The sequence below is a fragment of the Amblyomma americanum genome, chromosome 2 (assembly GCF_052857255.1).
Source record: "Amblyomma americanum isolate KBUSLIRL-KWMA chromosome 2, ASM5285725v1, whole genome shotgun sequence".
NCBI lineage: Eukaryota > Metazoa > Arthropoda > Arachnida > Ixodida > Ixodidae > Amblyomma > Amblyomma americanum.
The window spans coordinates 50784755-50812727 of record NC_135498.1 but is presented as its reverse complement, the minus strand read 5'-3'; the positions used below and the strand labels follow the sequence as shown (position 1 = coordinate 50812727).

Sequence of the window (27973 nt, the reverse complement as noted above, 5' to 3'; positions counted from 1 at the left end):
CCGACCGCGGCGGCTGCGTTTTTATGGAGGCAAAACACTAAGGCGCCCGTGTGCTGTGCGATGTCAGTGCACGTTAAAGACCCCCAGGTGGTCGAAATTATTCCGGAGCCTTCCACTACGGCACCTCTCTCTTCCTTTCTTCTTTCACTCCCTTCTTTATCCCTTCCCTTACGGCGTGGTTCAGGTGTTCAACGATATATGAGACAGATACTGTGTCATTTCCTTTCCCCAAAAAACCAATTATTAAGAGCATGACAATTATCAGCACAGTCTTTGAAAAACGTTTTAAACTATTATTTACTTGCTCTTTCTTTTTAGTTGCCAGTCTAGGTGGCATAGACTGTGGCAACCTTGCTCTCGCCTCTATATTGATAGGTGCCGGAGTGGAGACGCTTCGGGTGCTCTGCTTGCGCCACAAATCGGTTGCCCCCGTACGACTGCACAATGGCGGCGATGGAGCAAAGAAGGCACGCTGTTCGAAACGAAGACCTTATCCTGCTCCTAGTTAGTGAACGCCGTGTACCGCGAAGGAGCGTCAGATTTAAAACGCTCACGGCGGCTTACACGTTGCGTCAACTGTCAACAGTTGTGGTGGCATCGCGTAGTGACAGGATCAATCCGGCGCATCATTTCGCTTCTGCAGGAATCACTCACGGACCAAGCTGGTTGCTACGGACGAAATTCAGAGTGTTCGTAGCACGGACATGCCTCGTGACCCTGATGAAATCGCTTCCGAAGGTGCTCGCCCAGAAGCACATGAACGTCAACGTCCCGACTAGTCATCGCTTGGAGGTATTACCGCCGCGCGAGGGCGTGACGAAGCGGTTGACGCGCTCCCCTTCGGTCTTCCTGGCCGCTGGCTGCGACTGTCTTCCCTGCTGCTGTCCCGCTGGGCCACCGCGACCCGCAGTCGTCGTCGCCGCTGTGGTGGTTGATGCATGCTGTTGTTGACGGGCCTGCTGGCGCAGCGAGAACCGCAGCACGCTGTGGCTGCTGCTCCTCGAGGTCATCGTGGTCGAGGAGGAAGAGATGCGGCGTGGGTCTGCCGACGAGCCTCCAACACCGCCGCCTCTGCCGCCAGACACGTCCGACCCACCGACATCACTGCTGGCGGTCCCAGCTGCGGTTGCTGAGCCTCCGACTCCAGCGGGCCTTGGGTTAGGCCTAAGACCGAGGCGATGCGTCTGCGAAGAGGAAAGTGAGGCGCGACTTAGGGCCGTTTCACATGCTGCGAATTTCACCGCGCGGCACTGCGAATTCGTTCGCTCTGGGGCGGAGAGGGCCGCCGCTCTTGCCGCAGACGGCTTGCGAACGATTTCCGTCCGGTTGGAATTCGTTCGCAGCGTCGGTGTGTTCGCTCTGCGACTGACCAATAGGGAGCATCCTTTTCTTGGCTCCCCGCCAGGCTTGGCTTGGCCAGCTATGGCTGTCCTTGCACTCACGCCTCATGGGTCTGACGTCACTTGCGGTCACGTGCATTCAGCGCATCAACTTACTTTTTGAATAATTCAGAACTGTTTACTTTAATAAAAAACATTCAAAATATTTTTTTAGCTAAAAACACGCATGACTACAACAACACGACCACATTCCTTATTGCATTAATGCCACGTTAATCACGAGTTCCATGAGCAGTCATCTAGCAACCCTGCTGTCACACGGAACGAATTCGCAGGTCCTGCGTTGCATGTGAAACGACTGAGCGGCAATCGCATTGCGGCGTAAACGGCGGGACCGAATTCGCAGTACCGCGCGGTGAAATTCGCAGCATGTGAAACGACGCTTACTCGTTGCGCGTGAATAAGCCCTTATGCGTACAGTGAAAACTTCGACAAGAACGGCGCGTTCGGTCATGTGGAATTAGTCATGGGAAAAAGCTTTGCGTGTTGACGTTGCAGTGGTTTATGGTTTATGGGCGTTTAAGATCCCAAAGCGACTCGGGCTATGAGGGACGCCGTAGCGAAGGGCTCCGGAAATTTCGACCACCTGGGGTTCTTTGACGTGCACTGACATCGCACAGTAAAGAGGCCTCTAGCATTTCACCTCCGTCGAAAAGCGACGGCCTCGGCCGGGATCGAACCCGTGTCTTTGGGGTCAGCAGCCGAGCGTGTTAATGTTGGAGATTGTGTCTTGTATTAACAACTTAGGTTTGATGCAGTTAGGATCACGTCATGTCGGCGGTGTATTCTTTAATATATTATGCTGTACAGGACACTGTATTTTTGTTTCGCTCGTGTCATTTCCCTCAATCATTACATTCAATATACTCATACAATTCGCTTATGAGAGCAGAAAGTTGGGCCAGTTGCCTGCGGTCTAAAATTGAAGGCGTTGGCAAGCGGTAAAAAAAAAAATTGGACAAAAATACGCAGGTGACAATTGACGAGAAAACATATAAGACAACAGGACGTCATGGCAGTAAAGCTTGTAAGCGTACCAATTGGCATCGTCACGGCCGTCACTGCCATTCTTCCAATCATGCTTCCTTGAAGGGACACTGATGAAGAATTGAAGTTAGCCTGTATTGATAGACTAAGGCATTATAAAGACAAAGAGACTGCTCTAATCGAAAACGGAGCTTTAATAAGCTAGAAAACGCCAGAAAGAGACCAGAAATTGAAAAAAACTGGTGTCGTCACCAGCGCCCAATTTCGCAAGTATACTGTGTGCGTCGACGCCGAATTTTCGCACGGATCCCAGAAACTATGTTACACCGTTATTCACTTTAAAGCCGCGGCAACCATTCCTCCTCGGTGTGGACGTTACATGCTTGAATCGACTGGCGGGAAAATTTTTAAATTTAGATTTCTCAGCCATAAATGCGTTTTCTGGTGCAGGACAAAATCATGTCCAGAAACAGCGAGGGAATCAATATTTCCTGAGAAAAACAATTGTATAGAGTTTTCAGTGTCTGGCATGTGGCCTGCTGTGAACGGTGAACATGTCATCAAAGTGCAAAAAGGCGCACTACAAGGTTTGTCTAATGTATGATGGGCGTTGACTACAGCGTCCCGTTTGGTTACGTCAAAAGCTTCAGATACAGGTAGACAGGTCGATGCCTTAATCAAGTCCAGCTTTCTCGGGCAAAAATATTGGAAATTGAAAAATTGCAAAACACAGTTATAGAAATACTGAAGGTAATGGTTCATTATTCTGATATGTAGCAAAATCTTTCTTTTAAAGTGTTTCCAGAATCGCATCGAACAGTTAAGACCGCCATAAAAAACCAATGGGGAACGTTTTTAACTATAGCATAAACGTGAATAAAAAAATAGTAGACTGCCGTCGGGTGATTTCCGGATATATTGATTGTTATAGTGCAGTCTTACGTTCTATGAAAAAATTGCGTTCATAAACGGTTTCCCGCTCAAAAATTCTTTTGTCCAAAATTGCTCGCTATGTGTACGACAAGATACTGCATTAATACCTCTTTTTGGGCTAGTTGGTGCATACTTGAATTAGAGAAAACCTAGCGCCAAAACCATGCAAACCACAAGGACGAACGACGACGAGACACAAGCGCTAATATGGTTTTGGCGCTAGCTTTTCTCTAATTCAAGTGTACGACAAGCTTGCAGCAATAAATTTTTATTGCAATTTCTAAGTAAAAGTACAAGGTGAAATCTTCGCAACTGTTTGCATTCATAAGATAGAAGATTCGTGTGTTATCGCTGCTTCTGTGACTAAAAAAAGAAGCCCACTATGTGACAAAAAAAAAAACGAACTCACCGACACGGGGCGCTGTGTTAATCACGCTTGCTGAGTATCGTCGGATTTCACCGAAAGACGCGTCGTCTCATGCTTTCTGGTAAAGAAAGCTAAAACGAAGAAAAAATTATTTTCTACGCGTATGCTCCTTTCAATATACCCTGCTTATGCGCTATAAATAAATTCTTGGTTAAAATATAGCGCTTGTGTCGCCCATGCATTTCTGTCCTCGTTTATTTATCACTACTTCACTGAACAATCAGTTAATTGAGCACACAATATAAGAACGTGTCTGCAAACGAATACCTCTGTTGAGTCATCTGCGACAAGGCAGCGGACACAGCTTTGACATCTGACAGTGTTTCCCTGAGCTCTTATCAGTTTCGATGACGCCAAGGAAGCAATCACTGGTGATATGAGCAGCTGAGACGTATCATTCACAGACCATGCATAAAACTAAGGCCATGTCCACTCGCCACTACGGCTGCCTGTTCTTTTCCAGCAGTTCGCAAAAACGCGTGAGAGTTTTTCTGCTGTACGTGGTATCAGCCCTGAACAACACGCTGAAATCAGCGCAAAACCATGATGTTTACGTTATCTACCAGATGCACATGACGCGCAGCGCCAGTGTTTTGTTAAGAGTGTCGTTACTATAGCGCGTTTTGTTGTTGTCGTTGTCGTAATAACATCAAATGGCACATCATACCCAGCAATTGTGGACACAAGCATTTTCGAGCGAGAAACCGTTTATGAACGCAGTTTTTTCATAAAGTGTAAGAGTTCGGTATGACAATCAATATATGCGCAGATCACCCGACGGCAGTCTTTTTTTTTTCCTGTTCACGTTTTTGCTATCGTCGAAAGCGTTCCCCATTGGTTTTCTATGGCAGTCTCAACTGTTAGTGGCGATTGCTGGAAACAATTTAAAAGAAAGATTTTGCTACATATAAAAATAATGAACCATTACCTTCAATGTTTCCATAGCGGTGTTTTACAACTTTTCCATTTTCAAAGTTTTTACCCGAGAAAGCCGGACTTGTCGGGACGCTTAGAAAGGCTATTCAATAGGACATTTTCTTGACCAAAATAAAGAGAGATAAAAGCACAGAAAAACAACGAAGGAAGAAAACGGTTAACGAGTTCATAGCGCGAATATTTTATTCCAATGCCTGCCTCCGCGACGACGTAGAGCATCCGATAAGAATCAACCTAGAAATTGAGAAGAGAGACTCACAGGGTAGTGAGTAAGAAGCGCGTGGTACGGCCTTCGCGGCGGCTCAGGTCTCCTTGGGACTGAACCCGCCGACGACCGGTCGAGGGAGGTCGGCGACCGGAACACTGCGAAAAAGATTTACATCGTTGAGTCATCAGTATCGTCACCCTTATTGTATGTAGTCAAATTGTTTGTTTGGTTGAGCGCAGAGGGATAAACCTTGGCGACGAGGCCGTGCTGTCTACGACACTATTACGGTACTGGCAATATTGCTTGCACGGAACGGGACACAAAATTAACAACCCCCTGCCTCGAGAAGCGTTGAAATCTGTTTAAGACAATATTTGTGCCTCAGCGCACAAAAAACACCAGGACACTAAAGAAAGAACGACACGCGGACAAGAGCGCCGTGTCGTTCTTTCTTTAGTGTCCTGGTGTCTTTGTTCGCTGTTTGACGATGGAAAAATGAAGTACCAACTGACCCAACGTTCTACCTTGCTTAACCCTTAACTCAAAAGCACAGCATGTCTGCTGTCTGTAAGTCTCAGTTTGCGTTAAAGTATGTTTAAGAGAATATTTGTGCCTCAGCGCACAAAAAACACCAGGACACTAAAGAAAGAACGACACGCGGACAAGAGCGCCGTGTCGTTCTTTCTTTAGTGTCCTGGTGTCTTTGTTCGCTGTTTGACGATGGAAAAATGAAGTACCAACTGACCCAACGTTCTACCTTGCTTAACCCTTAACTCAAAAGCACAGCATGTCTGCTGTCTGTAAGTCTCAGTTTGCGTTAAAGTATGTTTAAGAGAATATTTGTGCCTCAGCGCACAAAAAACACCAGGACACTAAAGAAAGAACGACACGCGGACAAGAGCGCCGTGTCGTTCTTTCTTTAGTGTCCTGGTGTCTTTGTTCGCTGTTTGACGATGGAAAAATGAAGTACCAACTGACCCAACGTTCTACCTTGCTTAACCCTTAACTCAAAAGCACAGCATGTCTGCTGTCTGTAAGTCTCAGTTTGCGTTAAAGTATGTTTAAGAGAATATTTGTGCCTCAGCGCACAAAAAACACCAGGACACTAAAGAAAGAACGACACGCGGACAAGAGCGCCGTGTCGTTCTTTCTTTAGTGTCCTGGTGTCTTTGTTCGCTGTTTGACGATGGAAAAATGAAGTACCAACTGACCCAACGTTCTACCTTGCTTAACCCTTAACTCAAAAGCACAGCATGTCTGCTGTCTGTAAGTCTCAGTTTGCGTTAAAGTATGTTTAAGAGAATATTTGTGCCTCAGCGCACAAAAAACACCAGGACACTAAAGAAAGAACGACACGCGGACAAGAGCGCCGTGTCGTTCTTTCTTTAGTGTCCTGGTGTCTTTGTTCGCTGTTTGACGATGGAAAAATGAAGTACCAACTGACCCAACGTTCTACCTTGCTTAACCCTTAACTCAAAAGCACAGCATGTCTGCTGTCTGTAAGTCTCAGTTTGCGTTAAAGTATGTTTAAGAGAATATTTGTGCCTCAGCGCACAAAAAACACCAGGACACTAAAGAAAGAACGACACGCGGACAAGAGCGCCGTGTCGTTCTTTCTTTAGTGTCCTGGTGTCTTTGTTCGCTGTTTGACGATGGAAAAATGAAGTACCAACTGACCCAACGTTCTACCTTGCTTAACCCTTAACTCAAAAGCACAGCATGTCTGCTGTCTGTAAGTCTCAGTTTGCGTTAAAGTATGTTTAAGAGAATATTTGTGCCTCAGCGCACAAAAAACACCAGGACACTAAAGAAAGAACGACACGCGGACAAGAGCGCCGTGTCGTTCTTTCTTTAGTGTCCTGGTGTCTTTGTTCGCTGTTTGACGATGGAAAAATGAAGTACCAACTGACCCAACGTTCTACCTTGCTTAACCCTTAACTCAAAAGCACAGCATGTCTGCTGTCTGTAAGTCTCAGTTTGCGTTAAAGTATGTTTAAGAGAATATTTGTGCCTCAGCGCACAAAAAACACCAGGACACTAAAGAAAGAACGACACGCGGACAAGAGCGCCGTGTCGTTCTTTCTTTAGTGTCCTGGTGTCTTTGTTCGCTGTTTGACGATGGAAAAATGAAGTACCAACTGACCCAACGTTCTACCTTGCTTAACCCTTAACTCAAAAGCACAGCATGTCTGCTGTCTGTAAGTCTCAGTTTGCGTTAAAGTATGTTTAAGAGAATATTTGTGCCTCAGCGCACAAAAAACACCAGGACACTAAAGAAAGAACGACACGCGGACAAGAGCGCCGTGTCGTTCTTTCTTTAGTGTCCTGGTGTCTTTGTTCGCTGTTTGACGATGGAAAAATGAAGTACCAACTGACCCAACGTTCTACCTTGCTTAACCCTTAACTCAAAAGCACAGCATGTTTGCTGTCTGTAAGTCTCAGTTTGCGTTAAAGTATGTTTAAGAGAATATTTGTGCCTCAGCGCACAAAAAACACCAGGACACTAAAGAAAGAACGACACGCGGACAAGAGCGCCGTGTCATTCTTTCTTTAGTGTCCTGGTGTCTTTGTTCGCTGTTTGACGATGGAAAAATGAAGTACCAACTGACCCAACGTTCTACCTTGCTTAACCCTTAACTCAAAAGCACAGCATGTCTGCTGTCTGTAAGTCTCAGTTTGCGTTAAAGTATGTTTAAGAGAAAATTTGTGCCTCAGCGCACAAAAAACACCAGGACACTAAAGAAAGAACGACACGCGGACAAGAGCGCCGTGTCGTTCTTTCTTTAGTGTCCAGCGCCGTGTCGTTCTTTCTTTAGTGTCCTGGTGTCTTTGTTCGCTGTTTGACGATGGAAAAATGAAGTACCAACTGACCCAACGTTCTACCTTGCTTAACCCTTAACTCAAAAGCACAGCATGTCTGCTGTCTGTAAGTCTCAGTTTGCGTTAAAGTATGTTTAAGAGAATATTTGTGCCTCAGCGCACAAAAAACACCAGGACACTAAAGAAAGAACGACACGCGGACAAGAGCGCCGTGTCGTTCTTTCTTTAGTGTCCTGGTGTCTTTGTTCGCTGTTTGACGATGGAAAAATGAAGTACCAACTGACCCAACGTTCTACCTTGCTTAACCCTTAACTCAAAAGCACAGCATGTCTGCTGTCTGTAAATCTCAGTTTGCGTTAAAGTATGTTTAAGAGAATATTTGTGCCTCAGCGCACAAAAAACACCAGGACACTAAAGAAAGAACGACACGCGGACAAGAGCGCCGTGTCGTTCTTTCTTTAGTGTCCAGCGCCGTGTCGTTCTTTCTTTAGTGTCCTGGTGTCTTTGTTCGCTGTTTGACGATGGAAAAATGAAGTACCAACTGACCCAACGTTCTACCTTGCTTAACCCTTAACTCAAAAGCACAGCATGTCTGCTGTCTGTAAGTCTCAGTTTGCGTTAAAGTATGTTTAAGAGAATATTTGTGCCTCAGCGCACAAAAAACACCAGGACACTAAAGAAAGAACGACACGTGGACAAGAGCGCCGTGTCGTTCTTTCTTTAGTGTCCAGCGCCGTGTCGTTCTTTCTTTAGTGTCCTGGTGTCTTTGTTCGCTGTTTGACGATGGAAAAATGAAGTACCAACTGACCCAACGTTCTACCTTGCTTAACCCTTAACTCAAAAGCACAGCATGTCTGCTGTCTGTAAGTCTCAGTTTGCGTTAAAGTATGTTTAAGAGAATATTTGTGCCTCAGCGCACAAAAAACACCAGGACACTAAAGAAAGAACGACACGCGGACAAGAGCGCCGTGTCGTTCTTTCTTTAGTGTCCTGGTGTCTTTGTTCGCTGTTTGACGATGGAAAAATGAAGTACCAACTGACCCAACGTTCTACCTTGCTTAACCCTTAACTCAAAAGCACAGCATGTCTGCTGTCTGTAAGTCTCAGTTTGCGTTAAAGTATGTTTAAGAGAATATTTGTGCCTCAGCGCACAAAAAACACCAGGACACTAAAGAAAGAACGACACGCGGACAAGAGCGCCGTGTCGTTCTTTCTTTAGTGTCCAGCGCCGTGTCGTTCTTTCTTTAGTGTCCTGGTGTCTTTGTTCGCTGTTTGACGATGGAAAAATGAAGTACCAACTGACCCAACGTTCTACCTTGCTTAACCCTTAACTCAAAAGCACAGCATGTCTGCTGTCTGTAAGTCTCAGTTTGCGTTAAAGTATGTTTAAGAGAATATTTGTGCCTCAGCGCACAAAAAACACCAGGACACTAAAGAAAGAACGACACGCGGACAAGAGCGCCGTGTCGTTCTTTCTTTAGTGTCCTGGTGTCTTTGTTCGCTGTTTGACGATGGAAAAATGAAGTACCAACTGACCCAACGTTCTACCTTGCTTAACCCTTAACTCAAAAGCACAGCATGTCTGCTGTCTGTAAGTCTCAGTTTGCGTTAAAGTATGTTTAAGAGAATATTTGTGCCTCAGCGCACAAAAAACACCAGGACACTAAAGAAAGAACGACACGCGGACAAGAGCGCCGTGTCGTTCTTTCTTTAGTGTCCAGCGCCGTGTCGTTCTTTCTTTAGTGTCCTGGTGTCTTTGTTCGCTGTTTGACGATGGAAAAATGAAGTACCAACTGACCCAACGTTCTACCTTGCTTAACCCTTAACTCAAAAGCACAGCATGTCTGCTGTCTGTAAGTCTCAGTTTGCGTTAAAGTATGTTTAAGAGAATATTTGTGCCTCAGCGCACAAAAAACACCAGGACACTAAAGAAAGAACGACACGCGGACAAGAGCGCCGTGTCATTCTTTCTTTAGTGTCCAGCGCCGTGTCGTTCTTTCTTTAGTGTCCTGGTGTCTTTGTTCGCTGTTTGACGATGGAAAAATGAAGTACCAACTGACCCAACGTTCTACCTTGCTTAACCCTTAACTCAAAAGCACAGCATGTCTGCTGTCTGTAAGTCTCAGTTTGCGTTAAAGTATGTTTAAGAGAATATTTGTGCCTCAGCGCACAAAAAACACCAGGACACTAAAGAAAGAACGACACGCGGACAAGAGCGCCGTGTCGTTCTTTCTTTAGTGTCCAGCGCCGTGTCGTTCTTTCTTTAGTGTCCTGGTGTCTTTGTTCGCTGTTTGACGATGGAAAAATGAAGTACCAACTGACCCAACGTTCTACCTTGCTTAACCCTTAACTCAAAAGCACAGCATGTCTGCTGTCTGTAAGTCTCAGTTTGCGTTAAAGTATGTTTAAGAGAATATTTGTGCCTCAGCGCACAAAAAACACCAGGACACTAAAGAAAGAACGACACGCGGACAAGAGCGCCGTGTCGTTCTTTCTTAGTGTCCTGAGGATTTTGTGCGCTGTTTGACGATGGAAAAATAAAGTACCAACTGGCCCAACGTTCTACATTGCTTAACCCTTAACTCAAAAGCACAGCATGTCTGCTGTCTGTAAGTCTCAGTTTTATGGTGCCGCTTAGAACCAAATGATCTGAATAAACTTTGCTGGCGTATTAGTAACGGTAACGGCTGGCTATCGGGAGGCGTTACCATAATGGCTAGCGCCACGTGTTAGCGAGAACGTTGAGAGACTGGACATGCATGCAGCATGGAGGTGTAGTTGCTGCTTTCACTTTGTACCGCAAGTGCATTTAGTTCACAGTTGAACTAGTCCGTACTCTATCACAGTATTCCAATTGAATCCTTACGGAAGGAACTGGTTGTTGACACGCACATGCCAGCCAGACAAAGTGTAATGGTGTACACCTCCCCTCGCGTTGCAACTCCTCGGCACACTATTAACTGTGCAGCGGAGCAAGAACAACTTCCCTCCAGATCATTAGGAAATGCCTACTAGAGGAGGGGCTTTGGTGCACAACCCATTTGGAAACTGGGCCGAAATGACTTGTTCCAAAACAAGCGTTTTTGAACTGGAAAGCTGTGACGCACTGAATACGGATCAAGATGTGGGTAACTACGGGTTTTTAAAACTTGGTTTATTTCCCTTAATAAGTGCCATTATTACCACGTATTTGTCAATCTGTAACGGATAGTCTCGCGATATACATTTTTGCAACAATCATAACAGTCCTCCTTGTTGGAAGGCTTATCGAAAAAGGAAAGTGCTTCTCGTGCGGTTGAGGATGCTTAGCCTGATGGGTGAATGATGTGTACAGACCTGGAAAGGAGCAAACTTAAATAAAAGCCTGTGAGCATTTCTCTGCCTGCTTCCTATTAGAGTCGGTGTTGTTCATTTCGCAGCGTATAGATGGCGTCCCAATCTGCCTGTATGTGTGTGCGTGTATTACACCCGGACAGCGCTTACCGCCGATCCTGTCCACCTGCAGGCGCTGCAGCATCCGAGCCTGGCGCGCTATTAGTTCGGGGTGGTTCTCGTGGAGGCAGCGGGCACCCACCAGGCACAGCTTCTCTTCCTGCGTCCCAGCAGAGAGGAGTCGACGAAGGCGAGGTCAGACGACATCTAGCGACCGAAACGGAAGTACGCTCTAACGATGTGGACCCTCCTCTGATACAACAGGATGACTGCATTTTTCAGTGCGCATGTCAATTGCGCATGTGCGCTTGTCGCTGTTTCTGGATAACCTCATCGTCATCATCACGCTTGGCAATGATATGACGTTAATTAAAACCTATCGTGTTCATTTTCATGCTGGTGCTTTAATGCTTCCACGATGTGGAGCGTCTGGTCGCAGACATGACCACATGCATCCGGAGTGACACAGTGCTAAATCTTTCTTCGTAATTCGCAGAAACAAATAGTATATGTGACATCGCGATGCACTTCACAATAGTTTTTCGCGCGGCTATCAGCCACGTACACTCAATACTCGTAGATGTTTGTAAAGTTTGAGATCTTTACACTTTTCTGCGCAGCCTAAGAATGGGGGCGACATTGCCCCTTGAAGGCAACAAATTCCTCTCTCCTACTGCGTACTAGCCTCACAATCTTTCGAGACTGCTACACGTTGACATGCTGGCAGTGCTTCTTTTGTCTAGGCTCTTGCCATGCAAACACGACCCGAAGGGTCGCTGACCGTAGAGGACAAACTTATATCGCCCATCGAAGCAGGACACAACCTTTCTGGAGTTCCTTTAAAGCTTATTCACATACGGAAGGCTACCATGCAAGAAAATATCAAATCAAGAGGTGGGCATGCTCGAGAGTGTGAGGCTAATGACACGTGCGTGTGAGGTTCGAGAGGAGGCGTGTCCAGGAAGTCGTCTCGTCAGCTGCGCATTCATATCTTTTTTTCTTTTTGATGGAAGTAAACAATGAAGGCAATGGCGGCCGGCCGGAAACAATGACCGTCGCGCCTTCAGGTCAGGCCATCTGGAACGTGGTGACAATTAGCGCAGACCAGACCCTGTCCGGACGGCGCGCGTCCTCGTGAGGCACTGTGAAGAGCAGCGGATGCGTGGAGGCCGGTGCGCTAGTTAGCGCATGCAAATGAGGCCCTTTTTCTGCCTTCGTGTGGAGATGAGTGAAGACTGTCTTTGGATTTTGAAGGAATGACAGCTACCAATAGATGCACATAATTTGAGGCTGAACTTCCTGCAGGTCAGTGATGAGTTTTTCATGAGCCTATAGGACAGACGCCACACGTCGGACGCGTATGACAAAGAAGTATTGCTAAGCCCATCGAAGAACCAACGCTGCTCTAGTTTGACTTATGAAAGACGCGTTCGCGCTTTGCGGAGCACTCCTTTTACGGAAGCGCGTTCTTTCGTACTCGAAAATTTTGTAAGAGAATTTGACCACCATCTCGTAAATTTTCACCGATGGTTCCGTGGACAACGTCAGTAGAGCTAGCGCAGCAGCGTTCCACAATCCCTCTCTGAATCCTAGCTGCCTGGTATGCCCGCCTTACTCATGTAGTTTCGGCTGAAAACGTTTTAATTGAGGCTGCCATACGGGAGCTAAGGTTTTTGACGACTCAACCTGTTATCATCCTTACGGATTCGAAATCTTCTCTTAAAAAGTTAGAGCGCGGGTTCCCTACTGCAATGCTGAGCCTTAGTTCTGTGCACTCGGTGCAGGAGCTGCACAGCAGAGGCTTCTCTATATGTTTCCAGTGGGTACCTTCGAGCACAGGAGTCTTAGGCAACGATGTGACGGACAACCTCGCCCATGTTCCTTTGGTATTGCAACGTGCTGGAGGCTTTCATATCGGGCCGCCTGTCTCTCCTGAATATACCCCTTCATCGGCGCCTCTTGTTTGATGTGCTTTTATCGGGGTGCTGATGGGAAGTTATGACTCCGGCATCTTGTGCCTTATAGTAGTCCAGTTACTTGCTCGAGACAATAAATTTGTTGCTGAGTAACTGCCATACTGCAAAAGAATCTCAAACGCGAGGCCCGCATGCGCGATTTTCAGGATTTTAAGGCCAACTCTTTCGAGTTAAACCCACGGCATAAACACTGTTCCACGCCATGAGGTCTTTACTGATGTCATTCAATGCAAAAGGCATCACGTTATGTGACAGCTCACCTCTGTCTGCAAGGTGGGAGTCACGTCGCCTTCCTTGGACTTTAGGCTTGCCCTCCGGCCGTCAGCCAAGATCTTGTCGCTAAATGGGCGAAAAGAATCCGTGCACAGGCTTTCCACACTGCGTGGTCAGTAAGTTCATTTAATGGTAATGCCATGCTGAAGTCGGTGGTGTGACATTTCCCGCACTTGTCGCAGTGTTCTCACCGCAGGCCGGGAGGCCGTCTGGTGTTCGTGAATATGGCTCCAGCTAGCTATAGGGGTAGCAAGCAAGGGGCACGTGGGATTGCAACCCCGAACATACATGTGGCACATGAAAGCCACCTTACTGAAGGGCTCTGGATTATTTACGACCACCGCTGGTCTGCGCTGAAATCACACAGGCGGTTTTGTGTCCCGCCTTCAGAGAAACTCAGTCGCCGTTGCTAGGATTAAATCCCGCCACCCTGCTGGACTCGGCCACCGAGGCGGATTTTCCGCCGTATCTTCTTGTCCGTTCTGTCACAGGCTTTGGATTAAAATGATGAGAAATCGCATCTTGAGAGCAAACTCTAGTTAATATAGAATTAAACTATGCACAGATTGCAGATAATTCATTTTCCGCAGTGAAACACAATGATGGGAACGAAATCAATCTGATCTTGCTGAACATGGCGAAACCGTAATTCTTGGCGACTATATCAAGATCGTCGGAGCCACCTCGTATGACTTCTTTCTGGTCCTTCCCCGTCTTCTTTACTAGAAGCAGAATTTGCAGACCAAGTTCTTCTTTGCTATGTCTTAGCGATGGACCGAATAAATTATCGTTGCAGTACTGGCACTTTCTTTCTTATTTGCAATAATGACAAGACATTGCATTATAGTTTTCAAAGGTTTAGCAAGTGGCAGAACATTAGCACGAATGCGAAATTTATCATGTATGGCAAATATCACAAATATATGACATGTCCGAGTCCTCAAAATGGGGCGGATCTATGAAAAGATTTCGGACGCGGTTTTAAAGGTACCGAGGCACTCCCTATAGTACAGTGCAGTCCTTCGTAGAAAATCGGATCTCAAAATGGTTAAGCTCCCAGATTTTCTTTCCTTGTTCTCTGTCTATATTCGTTAGAAAAATGAAGGTAACTGGCTGTTCTCTCTAGATCCCTCTCCTCAAAGGTACCCCAGCCCTTCGCCCATTTATTTCCTTTAAAAATTAGTCCATTCCTAAAAAGCTACTTTGAATTGTTTTTGAAAACATTCTGTAACCAATCTTCCATAACTTCCTCAGTTCAACGCAGCACTAGTAAAACGGGGCAAAGACACAAAACATATGCTGCAGGTATCTGGTTAATTTAATCCTTTTGCGAGGAACAAAGTGCCTCAATCTAGAGGTTATCTTCTCTATAAGGTTTTGGCTTTATTGGTTATTTTTAGACGTGCATTTTAACAGTGCCCATTAAAAACAAATGTCTCCTTGGACCATTCGCCATCATGCTTGTAATGTGTCATAAGAGTGAACAAAAATCGATGCGCGTCGCAGGCAGTAAGAGAAGCGTTGCAGCAATCAGCACATGCATGCGCATTGCTTGCTGCAAAGCGGGCTTCACACGCACATGTGGAGACAAACAGTTGGCCCTTCCCTGTAAGCGCAGATGTAGCTGGGGTTCTTGTCGCGAACAACCTGTATCACAATTCAGTCTTCTTGCTGGCTGTGTGCAGTATCTTAGAGACCCTCCCATTCAGACAGATCAGCCTGTTTACATCACGACGAAGGATTAGAAACAGGTGTCTTGGATGCTATAGGGAAGAAGCTGAACATATATCAAAGAATTTATCGAGGTCTCACGTCCTAGAGCTTCACCGGGACTACGAGGCATTCCGTTGTGAACAGTTAAGAATTTTGAACACTTGTAGTTCTTTAACGTATACACCACAAGCTGAGTGTAGAGGCGTTTTCTCATTTCGCCTCCATAAAAATGTCATCTACGTGGCCGGGCATTTAACCCGTGTGGACACCACCTCATCCCTACAGCAGGCACTGTCATGAGGTGAATGAATTGCGGTCCCTGTCTGACGGGTTACCAGGGTGACACGCGCGGAAGTTAATGTTGCGGCAGTACTTGTGTATGTGGCAGGTTCTTGTACTTGCATTCGCATTTTCGTTGAGGAAAGCAGGAGAGGGCTAACAGCGGCTCTTCAACACTGGCGGGACGGCTGAGGAACACACACACGAGGTTTCGCTGGTGGTTGTATGCGGTTTAAAAGGGAGTTTTGCGGCAGCAGCAAGGTTTGAAGAATATATTCCAGGAGCTCTTCTGCTAGAACGGTTGCTAAAATATCAGAATTAAAGGTACTGCGAGCAGGGGGCGCTTCAGGGCCTCCTTTGTGGAAAGAGTAAACCTGCCCACAGTCTCCGTCCGTCCAAGGAGTCGCAACACAATAACCGCAGCTAGCTGGCAGTTTAGCATTGCCAAGCACGAAATATTGCACGAAAGCGCAGTTGAAGACTCGCGTAAGCGGCACCCTGGATCAGTGCTCACTAGATACTTTTTTTTTTTTCGTGGCGACAGTTACATTTCGGCAAAGCTTGTCGTTACCGAAGGCGAAAACGGCACTAGCTTATCGACATGTGCACAGCATCATCTTGTTTCTGGGATAAGGGGCTTTCCTGGCTCACTTTGGGTGCCAGAAGCACAAGCACAATACTGTTTCTTACGTGCTTGCTGGACTAGGGCAGCCCAAAATGGAGTGCGCAAAAGGAGGCACGGTACGCTGAAAGAAATGTTCCACACATGCAGTCAAAGCTTCCAAGGCAATACTTTTTGCGTGCTACGACTTAACTTCGTGTGGTACCTACATCGTCGCGCGCCATATATGATTTCTTCACTAGGTAAGGCCTATTTACTTTGGGACTTTGTTGTATCATTCACGGCGTGCATGCAGTCATCAATGCTGGCGGGATAAGCAACAATTATTACAAGACACCAAGCTTACAACGAAGGTATTGTTGACAAGCTTGTGAAGAGACCACAGAAATTGGCAGCTGCAAACCTGCGTGTATGTAGCAGAGGTGTTACATATCGCTGGGCAGGAATACGTAGAATAAAAAAAACTGATTATCGTTATGTTGTAGTGGCTTTTGACAAGTCGTATATGTCGGTTCATATGTCGATGGGCTTTCCGGATAGAGCCAAGATTAATGCTGGTATCTGTACCTGTAGATGAGTGGCGCATTTTTTTTGAGACAGTGGAGGACAGTGCCCTCGCTGCGAAGGCATTCACTACTGTCGACGAAAATAGCTTAACGAACGAACGCAGCAACAACGTGCGAACGCGGCCGCGTTGAGATCTAACCAAGGCATAAAAAAGAGTGGGTGCTATTTATGAGCAGGTGCTCTCTGGTGACGGCAGGGGCGTGAACAGTGTCGGTGGGGAGAAAATCAGGAGTGGCAGACAAGCGGAACTGAAGAACAGTGCTTTTGTTGCTCCGTGTGGAAATTGCTGCTGTGGAGTCAAAATTGGGGTGACAGAGGTGCGCTGAGCGAAGCGGTGCCTGGGCGGGATTTATGGCGCGCCACGGTCATGAGCGTGTCTTACTGTTCCAAGAGGAGTTCGTCCATTTGCTGTTGTTCCAGCAGAAGCTGGTGAACGATGGCCTCCTTCTCCTGCGTGGTGAAGGCACGAAAAAGAAGAAAGAGCGAGAAAGGCGCTGAAGATGCGCTTTCAAGTCAATCCTTAGGTAAATGGTACCCAGACACCTACGATTCGTCCTGCCCCTTCTGTGGAGCAGTTGGCACACTCTTTCACGCGGTTTGAGAATGTCAAGAAAACCCAGACTTGGACAGCAATCCCGATCCGACTTATGAGCGCTGGGAGGCAACCCTTCATAGCCACAGCCCACTCGACCAGAAATCGCTGGTTGAGAGGGGCCGGATTATGATGGCGACCAATGGGTTCTCGTACTGAACCCACCCAGTTTTTGTGCTCTGAATAAATGTTTCTCCTCCTCCTCCTGGCAGCTGTTGCGGAGAAAGCAGTGACAACAACGCTACACCAAGGCGACTCATAAGACAAGTTGCTTAAAGCTCGAGTTCGAAGACCTTAATTATGAGTCTGTTGTTTTCGATTCTCCGTTTGTGTTGTATGCAGTAGGCCTAATAATCAAGGGTCTAATGAAATTGAAATATCGCGGCTTTAGGATGTGGCCGTAGTTTCCTGTGTCAGGTAACAGTTTTCTGCAATGGAAGTGGCTTCACGTCTTTGAAAAGGCCTTCAAAAATTGGCCTACTGGTACTATGGTCCCAAAGCTCTCTGCAACTTTTAAGTAGAGGGCACCGGTAGTTGTTAAAACCGTCCCTCCTTATATGAGGCGAAGTGAAGTAAGCAGCGCTTTTTGTCCGCAAGAGTTCTTCGTAGACTTCGCTATTGGTTCGTACTTTAAGTTACACTTGGTTCAAACTCAGTGGTAAATGAGCACAAAATGCATGACTTGATAAATTAAGGATGCAGCACTACATACGCATCTACACTTCATTCAGCCAGGGTGGAAGTATTAAATTTCATTCTTCAACTGTGACACACAGAAAACTCAGTCATGCATGAATGAGATGGGGGAGTACCTTCACGCGTAGGCGAAATGGGGGCACTAATACATGCTAAGCCACTGCGAAGGTGCGTTTAAAACAGCACATTTAGGGCTATCCGTTATTCTTTAGAGGCAGCATGACAAGTGGCCATACATGTGGCTTCTTTTTTGAATAACGAATTGAGCCACCTGGAGGTGTTATTGGAGGGTGAGTCAATAGCCAGGCCATTGATGTGAATAAGCTACTTCGATAAGTTGGGAGGGACTACGTTATTCAGGATCTTGAAAACACAATGTAAAAGCTCATATCTCTACAGGAGGTTAGTGGCCTCAATCACAACGGCAGCCTCCCTTTCCACTGGCGCAGTTCTTTTACAGCATTGAAAAAACATCAGCAGCAGCGAGAAACACACTACTCAAGCCAGTCTGTTATGTCACGTTTTCGAATTGAGGCGTTTATTTCAACAACAAAAATAATAATATCGTAGACTATTCACATCTTAAATACCATATGTCAACATATTCAACTAACAACTGGTCATCTATGCCAACACAAAACTAAAAAGGTCGTTCCTCCGATGGACATCATGCTACTAAAATATCGCCACGGAGTCAGATTAGGGCTCTTATACCATGCGTTTTTTTTTTCATTCAGTGTAGTGGTATCCTCGCAAGAAAGTATTTTAGGCTAATTTGTCCCATCTTGCATTGCTTTTCATCTTACAGTAGTTAAGCATTCATTAAACTATCTATAAGTCTTTTATCATTACACTGCTGCGTCAATAGTCAGTTTTTCGTGAAATAAATGCCAGTTGTCGACGGCAGTGCGGCTGCAGATGTGCTGTTGTTAAAGAGCACATTTCAGTGACTGCAAATAACGACACGATATATTGGGCGGACCTTTACGCGAGTAAGATAACGTGTGCAACTAGGCTATCACACATAGGGAATGATGCGAGAACACAAACTCGCGATAGGAACATAAATAATCTCACGCTATGTTGGCTGCGCTACCAGCGGTCGACCTCGCTTTAGAAACATACACCATTAATTTTCCACCACGACGCCGCTCCACCAAAGCTGTATGCTGAAACTGTCTTTTCGCACAAGCGCTCAATAAAGGCTGGCCGAGTATAAATGAAGACTCTGCTTCGGTGCATTTTTTGGTGGTGTGAGTGTTATGTACATAGGGCAAAACGTTTGCCTAGAACACGTTCTGTGCGTGTTTCGGGCTGAACACGCGATATTTATTGATAACATTTGGTTAAAAATAGCCTGGATGTAAACATGTGCACTTAAACTCATAGGATTCCATCTTCATTTTTTTGCCTTCCTGGCCGCAGCGGCTTTTTTAGCTGCAGAACACACAGTTCGGTCGTTCTAGACAAGTGTTTTGAACTCTGCAAGTGAGGCGACAAAGTTACCCGAACACAACTGCGCGCTGCATGCCTACTTACACATCATCGTACGTAAGTCTTCAAATAAAATAAAAATTGTTTGGCCGTGCTCTCAACATGAAGCGGTTTTCTGTTTCAAAAAGAACAGTACTTGCTCACATTTTTATACTTTAAGCTGGCTGCCCCCATATCTCCGTTCGTCATCCTCGCTTTCTAAACACGCTGCTAGCCTCCTTAGCATGTAGGAAACACCGCTCGGTACGGCTGTTATTACTATAGTAAGTTATTTTTTGCCGTCGTTTCGCTGTCTAAGTCACATGACCAGTCAAAAATCAGAGAGATTTAAAGACACGCCATATGTTATTGTATTTTTTTTTTTTGCAGGAAATGACTAACTTCTGTAGTTAATCTCGAAGCTCCTAATGCGATCATTACCGGCGTTCGCTGAATTATGATAAACCTTTTTTGCAGCATTAGCCTAGCAGATGGCGACACGGAACATCAGGCTTCATCCCTCTTGTGATGTCAGCTTGGATGACACTTTCTTTACTGACTCCGTCATTGTTGTGTCCATGCTTCCGAGTGCGCGCGTGTCTGCGCGCGCGTGCTCAATGTTGCGATCCGCCGCAGTTGTTTCAAATGAAACGCAGAAAGTCTCGCAAGCCTGGAACAGTCCTCCGGCGTCGTCCAGAGTTTTCCATTTGGTCTCAAAGCGTTGCTGGTTTGGCATGTAGCTGTTGGTCCCAGTTGACACAATGCACGTCCAACTTACGCCGCCCCGTTGTTAGGTGTTTGCCTAAAGTGGCTGCAAAGTGCGTGTGTGTGTGTGCAAGCGCCCTAGGACGTGGGTGCGGCATCGGTGCGTACAGCCAGGTCCTGGATGTAGTCGTCCACGGTGCCTCCTCCCCCTGCTCCGCCCCTGGTCCTGTTGGCCAGCGCCTCCCTGCGAAGCTGGGCGATCCTGTTGGCGGTGGCCTCCAGCTGGGAGCTCACCAGCGCCGACAATCGCCGGTGCTGGTCCAGCTGGTCGAGGTACACCGGGGAGGAGTCATCCATCCTGCGCCAGATAAGCATTATACACCAACAGGCGCCGACAATAAAAGGATGGCTTGTACAGAATCACTGCGCGCAACTCGGTGGCGACAAATCTTTGGTGCTATACAGGGTGTTTCACCTAAGACAATTACACGTTTCTTACAAATAGGCTTCTTGAGTTAGAAGAGTGCTTTTTTCGGCATAGCATTGTCAGCGGTGTAGTACAGTCGCGAGCAAAAGTGGTATACAACACAACGCCATCTAGCCACAGCGACAGGGGTCGAGACAGCTCAAGGGGGACTCATCTTATCTGCAGACATGTCAGTTGGCTGCTTTCGGTGTGTCACGCCATACTGTTCGGCGAAATGCCGAGCGGTGGCGCAGCAGTACCGTAACTGTTCACGGTGAGTTAAAACTGGACACCATAGACATCGCCTTTTGTTAGTCGACTTAGTGTCACGCGAACGACCATTACGCAAACGATATCGCAGCGCGGCGAGCGCCGGTCATGCGCCGGTTGCTTGCTCTATCTCGACCGTGCAGTTAAAACAAAAATACTAAAATACAAATCGCGTCGGAGCGTTTAGGCGAGAAGTAACGGGATGCATCGAGTCGAGCTGACTGTCATGCTTGTCGATAAAATGGGGCACTGCTACGATTGTCTCGATCTCAGATAGCTGCTGTTTCTAGATGGAGTTACAATGCAGTTTTCCCGAGTTCCGCCACCGGCTTCGTGTTGTATGCCAGTTTTGCTCACGACTGTACGTACATCGGAAAGCACGTAATGTAACTAGCGGGCTGGTTAACTAATATTGATTACAGTTGATTACCATTATTACCGTTAGACTCCTTAATTATTCAGAGGTGCGTAGCTCACCGTAAGTAATATCCCTATCAGTGTTTAGAATTTCGAAAATCCGGCTTTCGCCGGCGCTGTGGCCCAACAAATTTTAGCTATTTCGACGAGTAACGAGCACTGGAGAGGTTGCTTTGCCTGCAAGCTTCTCGAAAGCGCATGTATTTTGGAGCGATGTAACCAAAAATTTGTTGGGCCACAGCTCCGAGGGTAACCGCGTTTCCGAAATTCTAAAAACTGATATGGATATTAATTATGGCGGGCTACACGCCTCTCAATAATGGAGCCTAACGGTAATAGTTACGAAGTTAACTGTTCAATATTACTCTCGCTGTGGCAGAAACAGGTCCACGAGGCCACACACCAACGTAGACGCACCCCATACCCGTGGTACGCTGGCGGACAGGTGCCTACATTAATGGCGGAGAACGATGATGCGTTTGACACGCCTGACGCGATTTATCGGCGTCGATACTGTCTCAGGAAAGAATTGGTGTGGTGAGTAACTGGCGGAGCGGTTCCCTCTGACTCGGCCAGATTGGGTGCAGCGGCAGTATTGGGTGCTTACTGACGCCATGTCTGATTGGCCACAGTGCGTGACTGCCGCGTCTGATTGGTCGGGCAGACGCTAAATTCTTATTTTTTTCAACGCTCCGGAAAGGTTTTAAAACGAGAGTGCTCTTTTTCTCAATTAATAGATGATGCTGAAACGAACTCAAAATTTGATGGTTGGCGCTTATTCGGCCACGAGCTCTCGTTTGCAAATTCAATGCAGTTTTGTCTCTAACACTCTAAAATATGATTCAGTCTTATTCGTATGCATTGAATCTGCATATAATTCCCGCTTCATACAACGAGAAAAAGCAAATAATTTCAGGATGTTCGATTCCTCGATTCGGTCTCGATGCATGTGCGCTTTATCGGCTTCAACGAATCTACGTCTCTATTTTTTTTCTTCAGCAAACAGTCGGAAAGCAGTTCCCCGAAGAAGCGCCAAGAAAATCGAAGGGAAATATTAAATTTTAAGACTGACTCTCGAAATAATCGTATGGAATTCACGGTGACAACACCCGTGCCGTGGCTCCAAGAAGTGCACCGTGTACCTGATTCCCTTGCCGGAGGAAGAACTGGAGAGTGGGTGCTGCCCTCCGTCGGGCGTCTGGACCTCTTTGTCGGCTCGGCTCAGCACGTCCACCATGAGAAGGCCGCTATCACAGCTCTCCTGGAGCACTGTGCACGAGGGTGCAAAGAGCATGCCAAAGAAACGATTTATTGATCAATCAATCAATCAATCAATCAATCAATCAATCAATCAATCAATCAATCAAATCTCAATCAGTCGATCCACCGATGAGTCGATAACGTTTTCATAGAAGTGTCCTGAACAAACCACATGTCCGGCATTCTTCGACAAAAATTTTGAATATTGGAATATTGTAAGGTAGTGTTATGTAAATGTTGAAGGTAACGTTCCATTCTTCCAATGCGTAGCAAAATCTATATTTTAAAGTTTGTAAATCGCTCGCATCGAGTAGTTGAGACTGCCATATAAAACCAATCGGGAACGCTTTTGACGACAGCAAAAACGCTAATAGCGAAAAAATGCAAGCCTGCCGACAGGAGATCTGCGGATATATTAATTGATATAGTGAAATCTCACAATGTACGAGAAAATCACGTTCATAAAATATTTTCCGCTGAAAAATGATTTTGTCCAGGATTGCTGGGTATGAGATCTTGCTGATGGCACATTTGTAAAAGTATATAAAAAGTAAACAACGATCAACAGTGCACGCACGTGACTATACAATGCTTACGTTAATAACACTAATAATAATATTAGTTTTTGCGTCCCACAGCAATTGACGCTACTGCCTAGGGAAAAAACAAGAGTGAAAAAAGAAAGCGACAGGATCAAGCGCTAAATCAATCATTCATTCGAACGGAGCGGACATCGCAACGAATGATTAGCGAATAAATTGACGGATTACGTGCATCAGGTTCAAATAGATGGGTGTTTTCGCATGCGCCTCTAGATAGAAAGCGTCTCACAAAAAAAAAAAAATACAATCACGAGCGATCAATGCCATTGATGCGGAGGGACAATGCGTTAGCATGAGGCTCACATTTCGTGAGGGATTTATGCTGGAAAACTGAATTCGTTCACGGTGGCTCAGTGGTTAGGGCGCTCGACTACTGATCCGGAGTTCCCGGGTTCGAACCCGACCGCGGCGGCTGCGCTTTTATGGAGGAAAAACGCTAAGGCGCCCGTGTGCTGTGCGATGTCAGTGCACGTTAAAGATCCCCAGGTGGTCGAAATTATTCCGGAGCCCTCTACTATGGCACATCTCTTCCTTTCTTCTTTCACTCCCTCCTTTATCCCTTCCCTTACGGCGCGGTTCAGGTGTCCAACGATATATGAGACAGATACTGCGCCATTTCCTTTCCCGCCCAAAAACCAATTATTATTAATATCACACCAATTACAATTAAAGTTTCGGTTTGACAAATTATTAGCAAGTTTTCCCATTCTTTTTTAATCATTTGGGATATTGTTGAATTTATTCAAATGAGATTTCAGTAGCCGTTAAGCGTAGGCTAAAAACGGCCCACGCGCTCGAACTTAGGCTCACACGTGTCTCGCGCACGGGTAAAAGCTGATGAAGACGATATTTAAGGCACAGCGCGAGAGGCTGGCAGTTTAACACGCAGGGAAAAAGGCTACGGATATGTCCGAGTGGTCTGAAGCAGTAGTAGGCAAAGCTCGAGGCCATAAGCATGTTTTTCTTTTGTTTCTGCTTTCTTACAGGCTTCAGAGACCACCGCCGAACTGAAATCGCCGCAGTGATGTTTGTAATGCTAACTCCTTAAAAAAAAAAAGTCGTTTAAGAGTAACCATGCGGGCTAGTTGTTGTGAATCAAACATAATTTAAACAGCGATGAAAACGGGAACACAAGGAGAGGTTTTCTTGGCTGGTTACACTATGATCGTTTAAGAGTCCTCCGATCTTAATGGTGCACTTCGTTCAAAGTCACTGCCGGTGCAATCGGCAAAATTTTCAGCCACAGAAGCATAATAATGTCCCAAATATTACAAAAAAAGAGGACGAACAAAGGATGATGAAATGCTAGTCCGGCTAAGTTACCTCTCGTTTTATTTCTTGATTTAAATATTCATGCGAGGTATGCTACCTCTACTGGCTCAGTTATTACTATCCCAAACAACACGCCTGCCGTGAGTACTGAGCTCGAATTGTTAAGTGCTGAAAACGTTCACTAAAAATTAAACGAGAAGCATGCACAACAGGAGGCGTTAACATGTAGTCTCCTTTGTTTCCTAGCGTCAGATACGATTTACACAAGTGGTTACTTGTGCAGGGTGAAAAGCAAAAAAAAAAATAAAAGAAACGGCGGCGGGGAAGGCAGAACAAAGGAAACCCACCGATCCGATCAAACTGCTGACGGGAACATTTATTAGGCGTGTTTTTTTGTTCTCCTGGATGCGAATGCATCATTGATATTGAGAACGGCGGTTTAGTAGCTTGCGATGCGCCATTCAAGACACAAAGACTTGCTCTGGCAAGTTATACAGTATAACGGTTAGTAAGCACGGTACATGTAGTCGTTAAACAATAACTCTTATGTTCAGGGCACTTGTTTGCGCGTGATGATCTGTGTACATCTTTACTGTGCAGCAAGATTATCAACCATGTTAGCGACGCTGTTTTATCATCAAGTGCCATCTGCTGCTGGGATAAATTTTACTAGTGCTCCGCTCGCTGAATAAAACGTTGTTCTCATTTCAGCGAGCAGTGTGGTACAACAGAGTCCGAAATGGCTGCACCCAATGAGGAGTGAGTTCTTTATCCTTATTTCAAAATGCATTCTCCACTATTCACCAGTGGCTCTTATTTAAGAAACCACGGCGTCTGCTTGTGGGGAAACTCTTACAATCCGGCCGACATCTGCAGTCTCCCCGCACTAGCTGCCGCTGAAGGGTTCAGACCATGCGAGCAGGTGGAATAATCCAGTCCGTCAGTCACCGTGTGACCCGCCATACCCTGCTCCACTCTCCCGATCCAAACACGTTGTGATGCGTCGCACTCCATTCCCCTCTCCCCGCCCATCGACTCCGATCGGTGTCCTGCTTGCCACCCGTCACCTCCCACCCTCTCTCTCTCTCTCTCTTTAATCTCAAGGTATAGTCGGACACGACTCAAGAACGAAGCGGCGAATTCCCCTCAAAGTGCCACCTCCAGCCAATGGCGTCGACCGATTTCTCCCCACTGACCGATCCGCAACCTCTCCCCCTTGACCGATCCCTTTGGACCGACTCGCGTGAAATCACAGGGGGTGGCAGATGTAATGGGAATAATCACATCTTGATCGGATTAACCGAGGAGTAATGAAAAGCGGTCGAAGCCATTGTCTGGAGTTGTTCCTTTGAGAGGAATCTGCTGCTTTGTTCTTGAGCTGACTATAGTCTAAATTTATCCGGAACCCTGCACTGCGGAGTCCCTCGTAAACCGTGTGTATTTCCAAGGAGTTAAACAAACAAACAAAGAGTAGTGGCCAGGCGACGCTGTCTTTAGTTTATATTCGTCTACACACCTAGGAGGCAATTCTTAAAACCGAGGAGGCTTAATTATCATCCCACCCACCGAGCATCTGCTCCCTGAGCCTGTTGGCCTCCTGCCTCTGCGCGGCCAGGGTGTCCTCGGTGTCGTCCAGGTCCTCCTTGAGCTGCTGCAGGAGCAGCTGCTGCTGCTGCACCGTCTCCTGCCACGCCTGCAGCTCGTCCCGGAGGCGGGCCTCGCGCGCCATCTGTTCGCGGCGCTCGGCGTCCATGGCGCGCAGCTGCGCACATCCATTAAATCTCAGGTAAACCTCCGCTTTAGATATAAAACGAGACCTACGTAAAACCTTGCTATGCTTTAGAGCTGCTGCTCAAGGTGTGAACCTGCCCCCCCCCCCCCCCCCCCCGAAAAAAAAAAACCTTATAGAGGCACGGAGGACAACTTCATTCAATTATTGTTCTCATTAAAAATTGATCTTTTTTTCTGGATACGTTAACGTTTCTCCGGCAGCAACAATAAAAACCATTTATGGCTGAGAAATTTGAATTTAAAAATTTCCCCGCCACTCAATTCAAACTCGGGAAGTCCACTGGTTGACGCTGTGGTGGTGGTGTATAGCACAGCCTCTGGGATCCGCGGCTAATTCTGTGTCGACGCACACACTTTACTTGCGAAATCGACCGCTGGTGGCAGCACCTGTATTTCGTTTTTTTGTTACTTTCTTGCTTATTAACGCTTCGTTTTTGGAGACAGCGGTCTCCAAGTCGTTAGAATGCCGTAGTCTGTCGATACAGCCCAACTTCAATTCGTCCTCAATTTTCTTTAAAGAATGGTGAAATTTGCCGCAGACTGTTGCGTTACTCTACAGCACCACGCGAGTGCGAGACTGCAGGACTCAGAACAGCCAACAACGGAAATAATTCGCCGCAAGTGTGAGGAATATTTTTGTAGACGAGAAAATTTAACTACAACTTAAAAATACAGAAATGGACGTTTCCGTGCTTATCAAAGGTAAATGTTTTTCTACGTCACAAAAAAAATGTGCTGTAATGCCTGCTGCAAATCTCACAGGAATTTTTAGATTTTCTTTTTTCAGCGCGTATTTGTGTGTAGTAGCTAAGTGCTGAAATCACTGTTAAAAAGGAATGAAATAAAGAATAATGACGTACTTCTTGCATCAAGGAAACAACATACGTTTCTTTAGCTTCTCCAATGAATCATTACGGTGGTCCACAGCCACCTTTCGTTTCAAAGCGCACGTTTTCAACTGCGCTTGCTGATCTGGAAAAAGCGGGAAAAATGGGAAGAAGGGTGAAAGCTGTGCCTACCTGGCTCCTCATGAGTGACTCGGAGAGCTGCATGGCTTCCAGCTTCTCGACCAGTTCGCACGCGGCTTTCATGTCCTGGCGACGGACCTCTTCCTGCTCGTTCATGGCCTAAGGAAACGAAAGACACCTCCCATTCTATATACGTGTTTGCAGCATTCACTATACGGCCAGCACTGCGCAGTGGAGGGCGGAAGAAACCTATCGGCGAATTTCCGCATCACCAATTACTACGATAGCTCGTCCGCCGCATCACGTCGTCTGATAGTTCGGTTCCTGCGCAGTTGTAATAAAATTATTTGAGCATTCGTTCGCGCATGCGCAAATTACTCACGATCTTGACGACACGATTGCTGTTGTTGAAAAAAATTCACTAGCAACCTTACAAGACGACTGCCGGCGTTTTCTTCGCGAATTTCAAATGAATACTACTGCCAGCAGAACCACCACATCTTAACAAAGATTAGCTTCATGTCTCACCCGAGACCGCATGCCTGGTGAAAATTTCGCCACCCTGGTGTCACAGGAGTTAAGCAAGGCCTTAAAATAAATAAAAATAAAAAATAAAAATAAACATTTCGCCCTTACTTGCTGACACTAGAGTGAACGTGTGTGTCAGCACAGGCTGTGGTCACAATTGCTGGTTCAATATACGGTATATACACTTGTGAAATATAACCAGTACTTGACTGCACGATAGAGCATGGTGCTGTGACGGTGCACTTGCGCAAATCCCTTCTACTAGAAACAAACACGGAAACCGGCCAGCCGAGTTAGAAAGGATGGCTTTACAGCTCCCAGCAAGGAAGCCTTGTTCGCAATGAAGTGGTCACCATAGCG

At 46.3% G+C, this 27973-nt stretch overlaps 1 protein-coding gene across 1 annotated transcript in view; it reads right to left on the bottom strand.

Moving 5' to 3' along the window:
• Positions 1-253: 253 nt before the first annotated feature.
• LOC144119682 (uncharacterized) overlaps positions 254-27973 on the bottom strand; it is a 70589-nt gene continuing 42869 nt past the window's right edge. Inside the window, exons 9-17 of the mRNA XM_077652249.1 lie at positions 27137-27244; positions 25893-26088; positions 22335-22461; positions 20208-20397; positions 16956-17023; positions 13380-13458; positions 11195-11303; positions 4943-5046; positions 254-1184 (exon numbers count right to left, since the gene is read on the bottom strand). Coding sequence (XP_077508375.1) covers positions 780-1184; positions 4943-5046; positions 11195-11303; positions 13380-13458; positions 16956-17023; positions 20208-20397; positions 22335-22461; positions 25893-26088; positions 27137-27244 — 1386 coding nt within the window. The 3' untranslated portion in view covers positions 254-779. The remainder of the gene's footprint in view (positions 1185-4942; positions 5047-11194; positions 11304-13379; positions 13459-16955; positions 17024-20207; positions 20398-22334; positions 22462-25892; positions 26089-27136; positions 27245-27973) is intronic.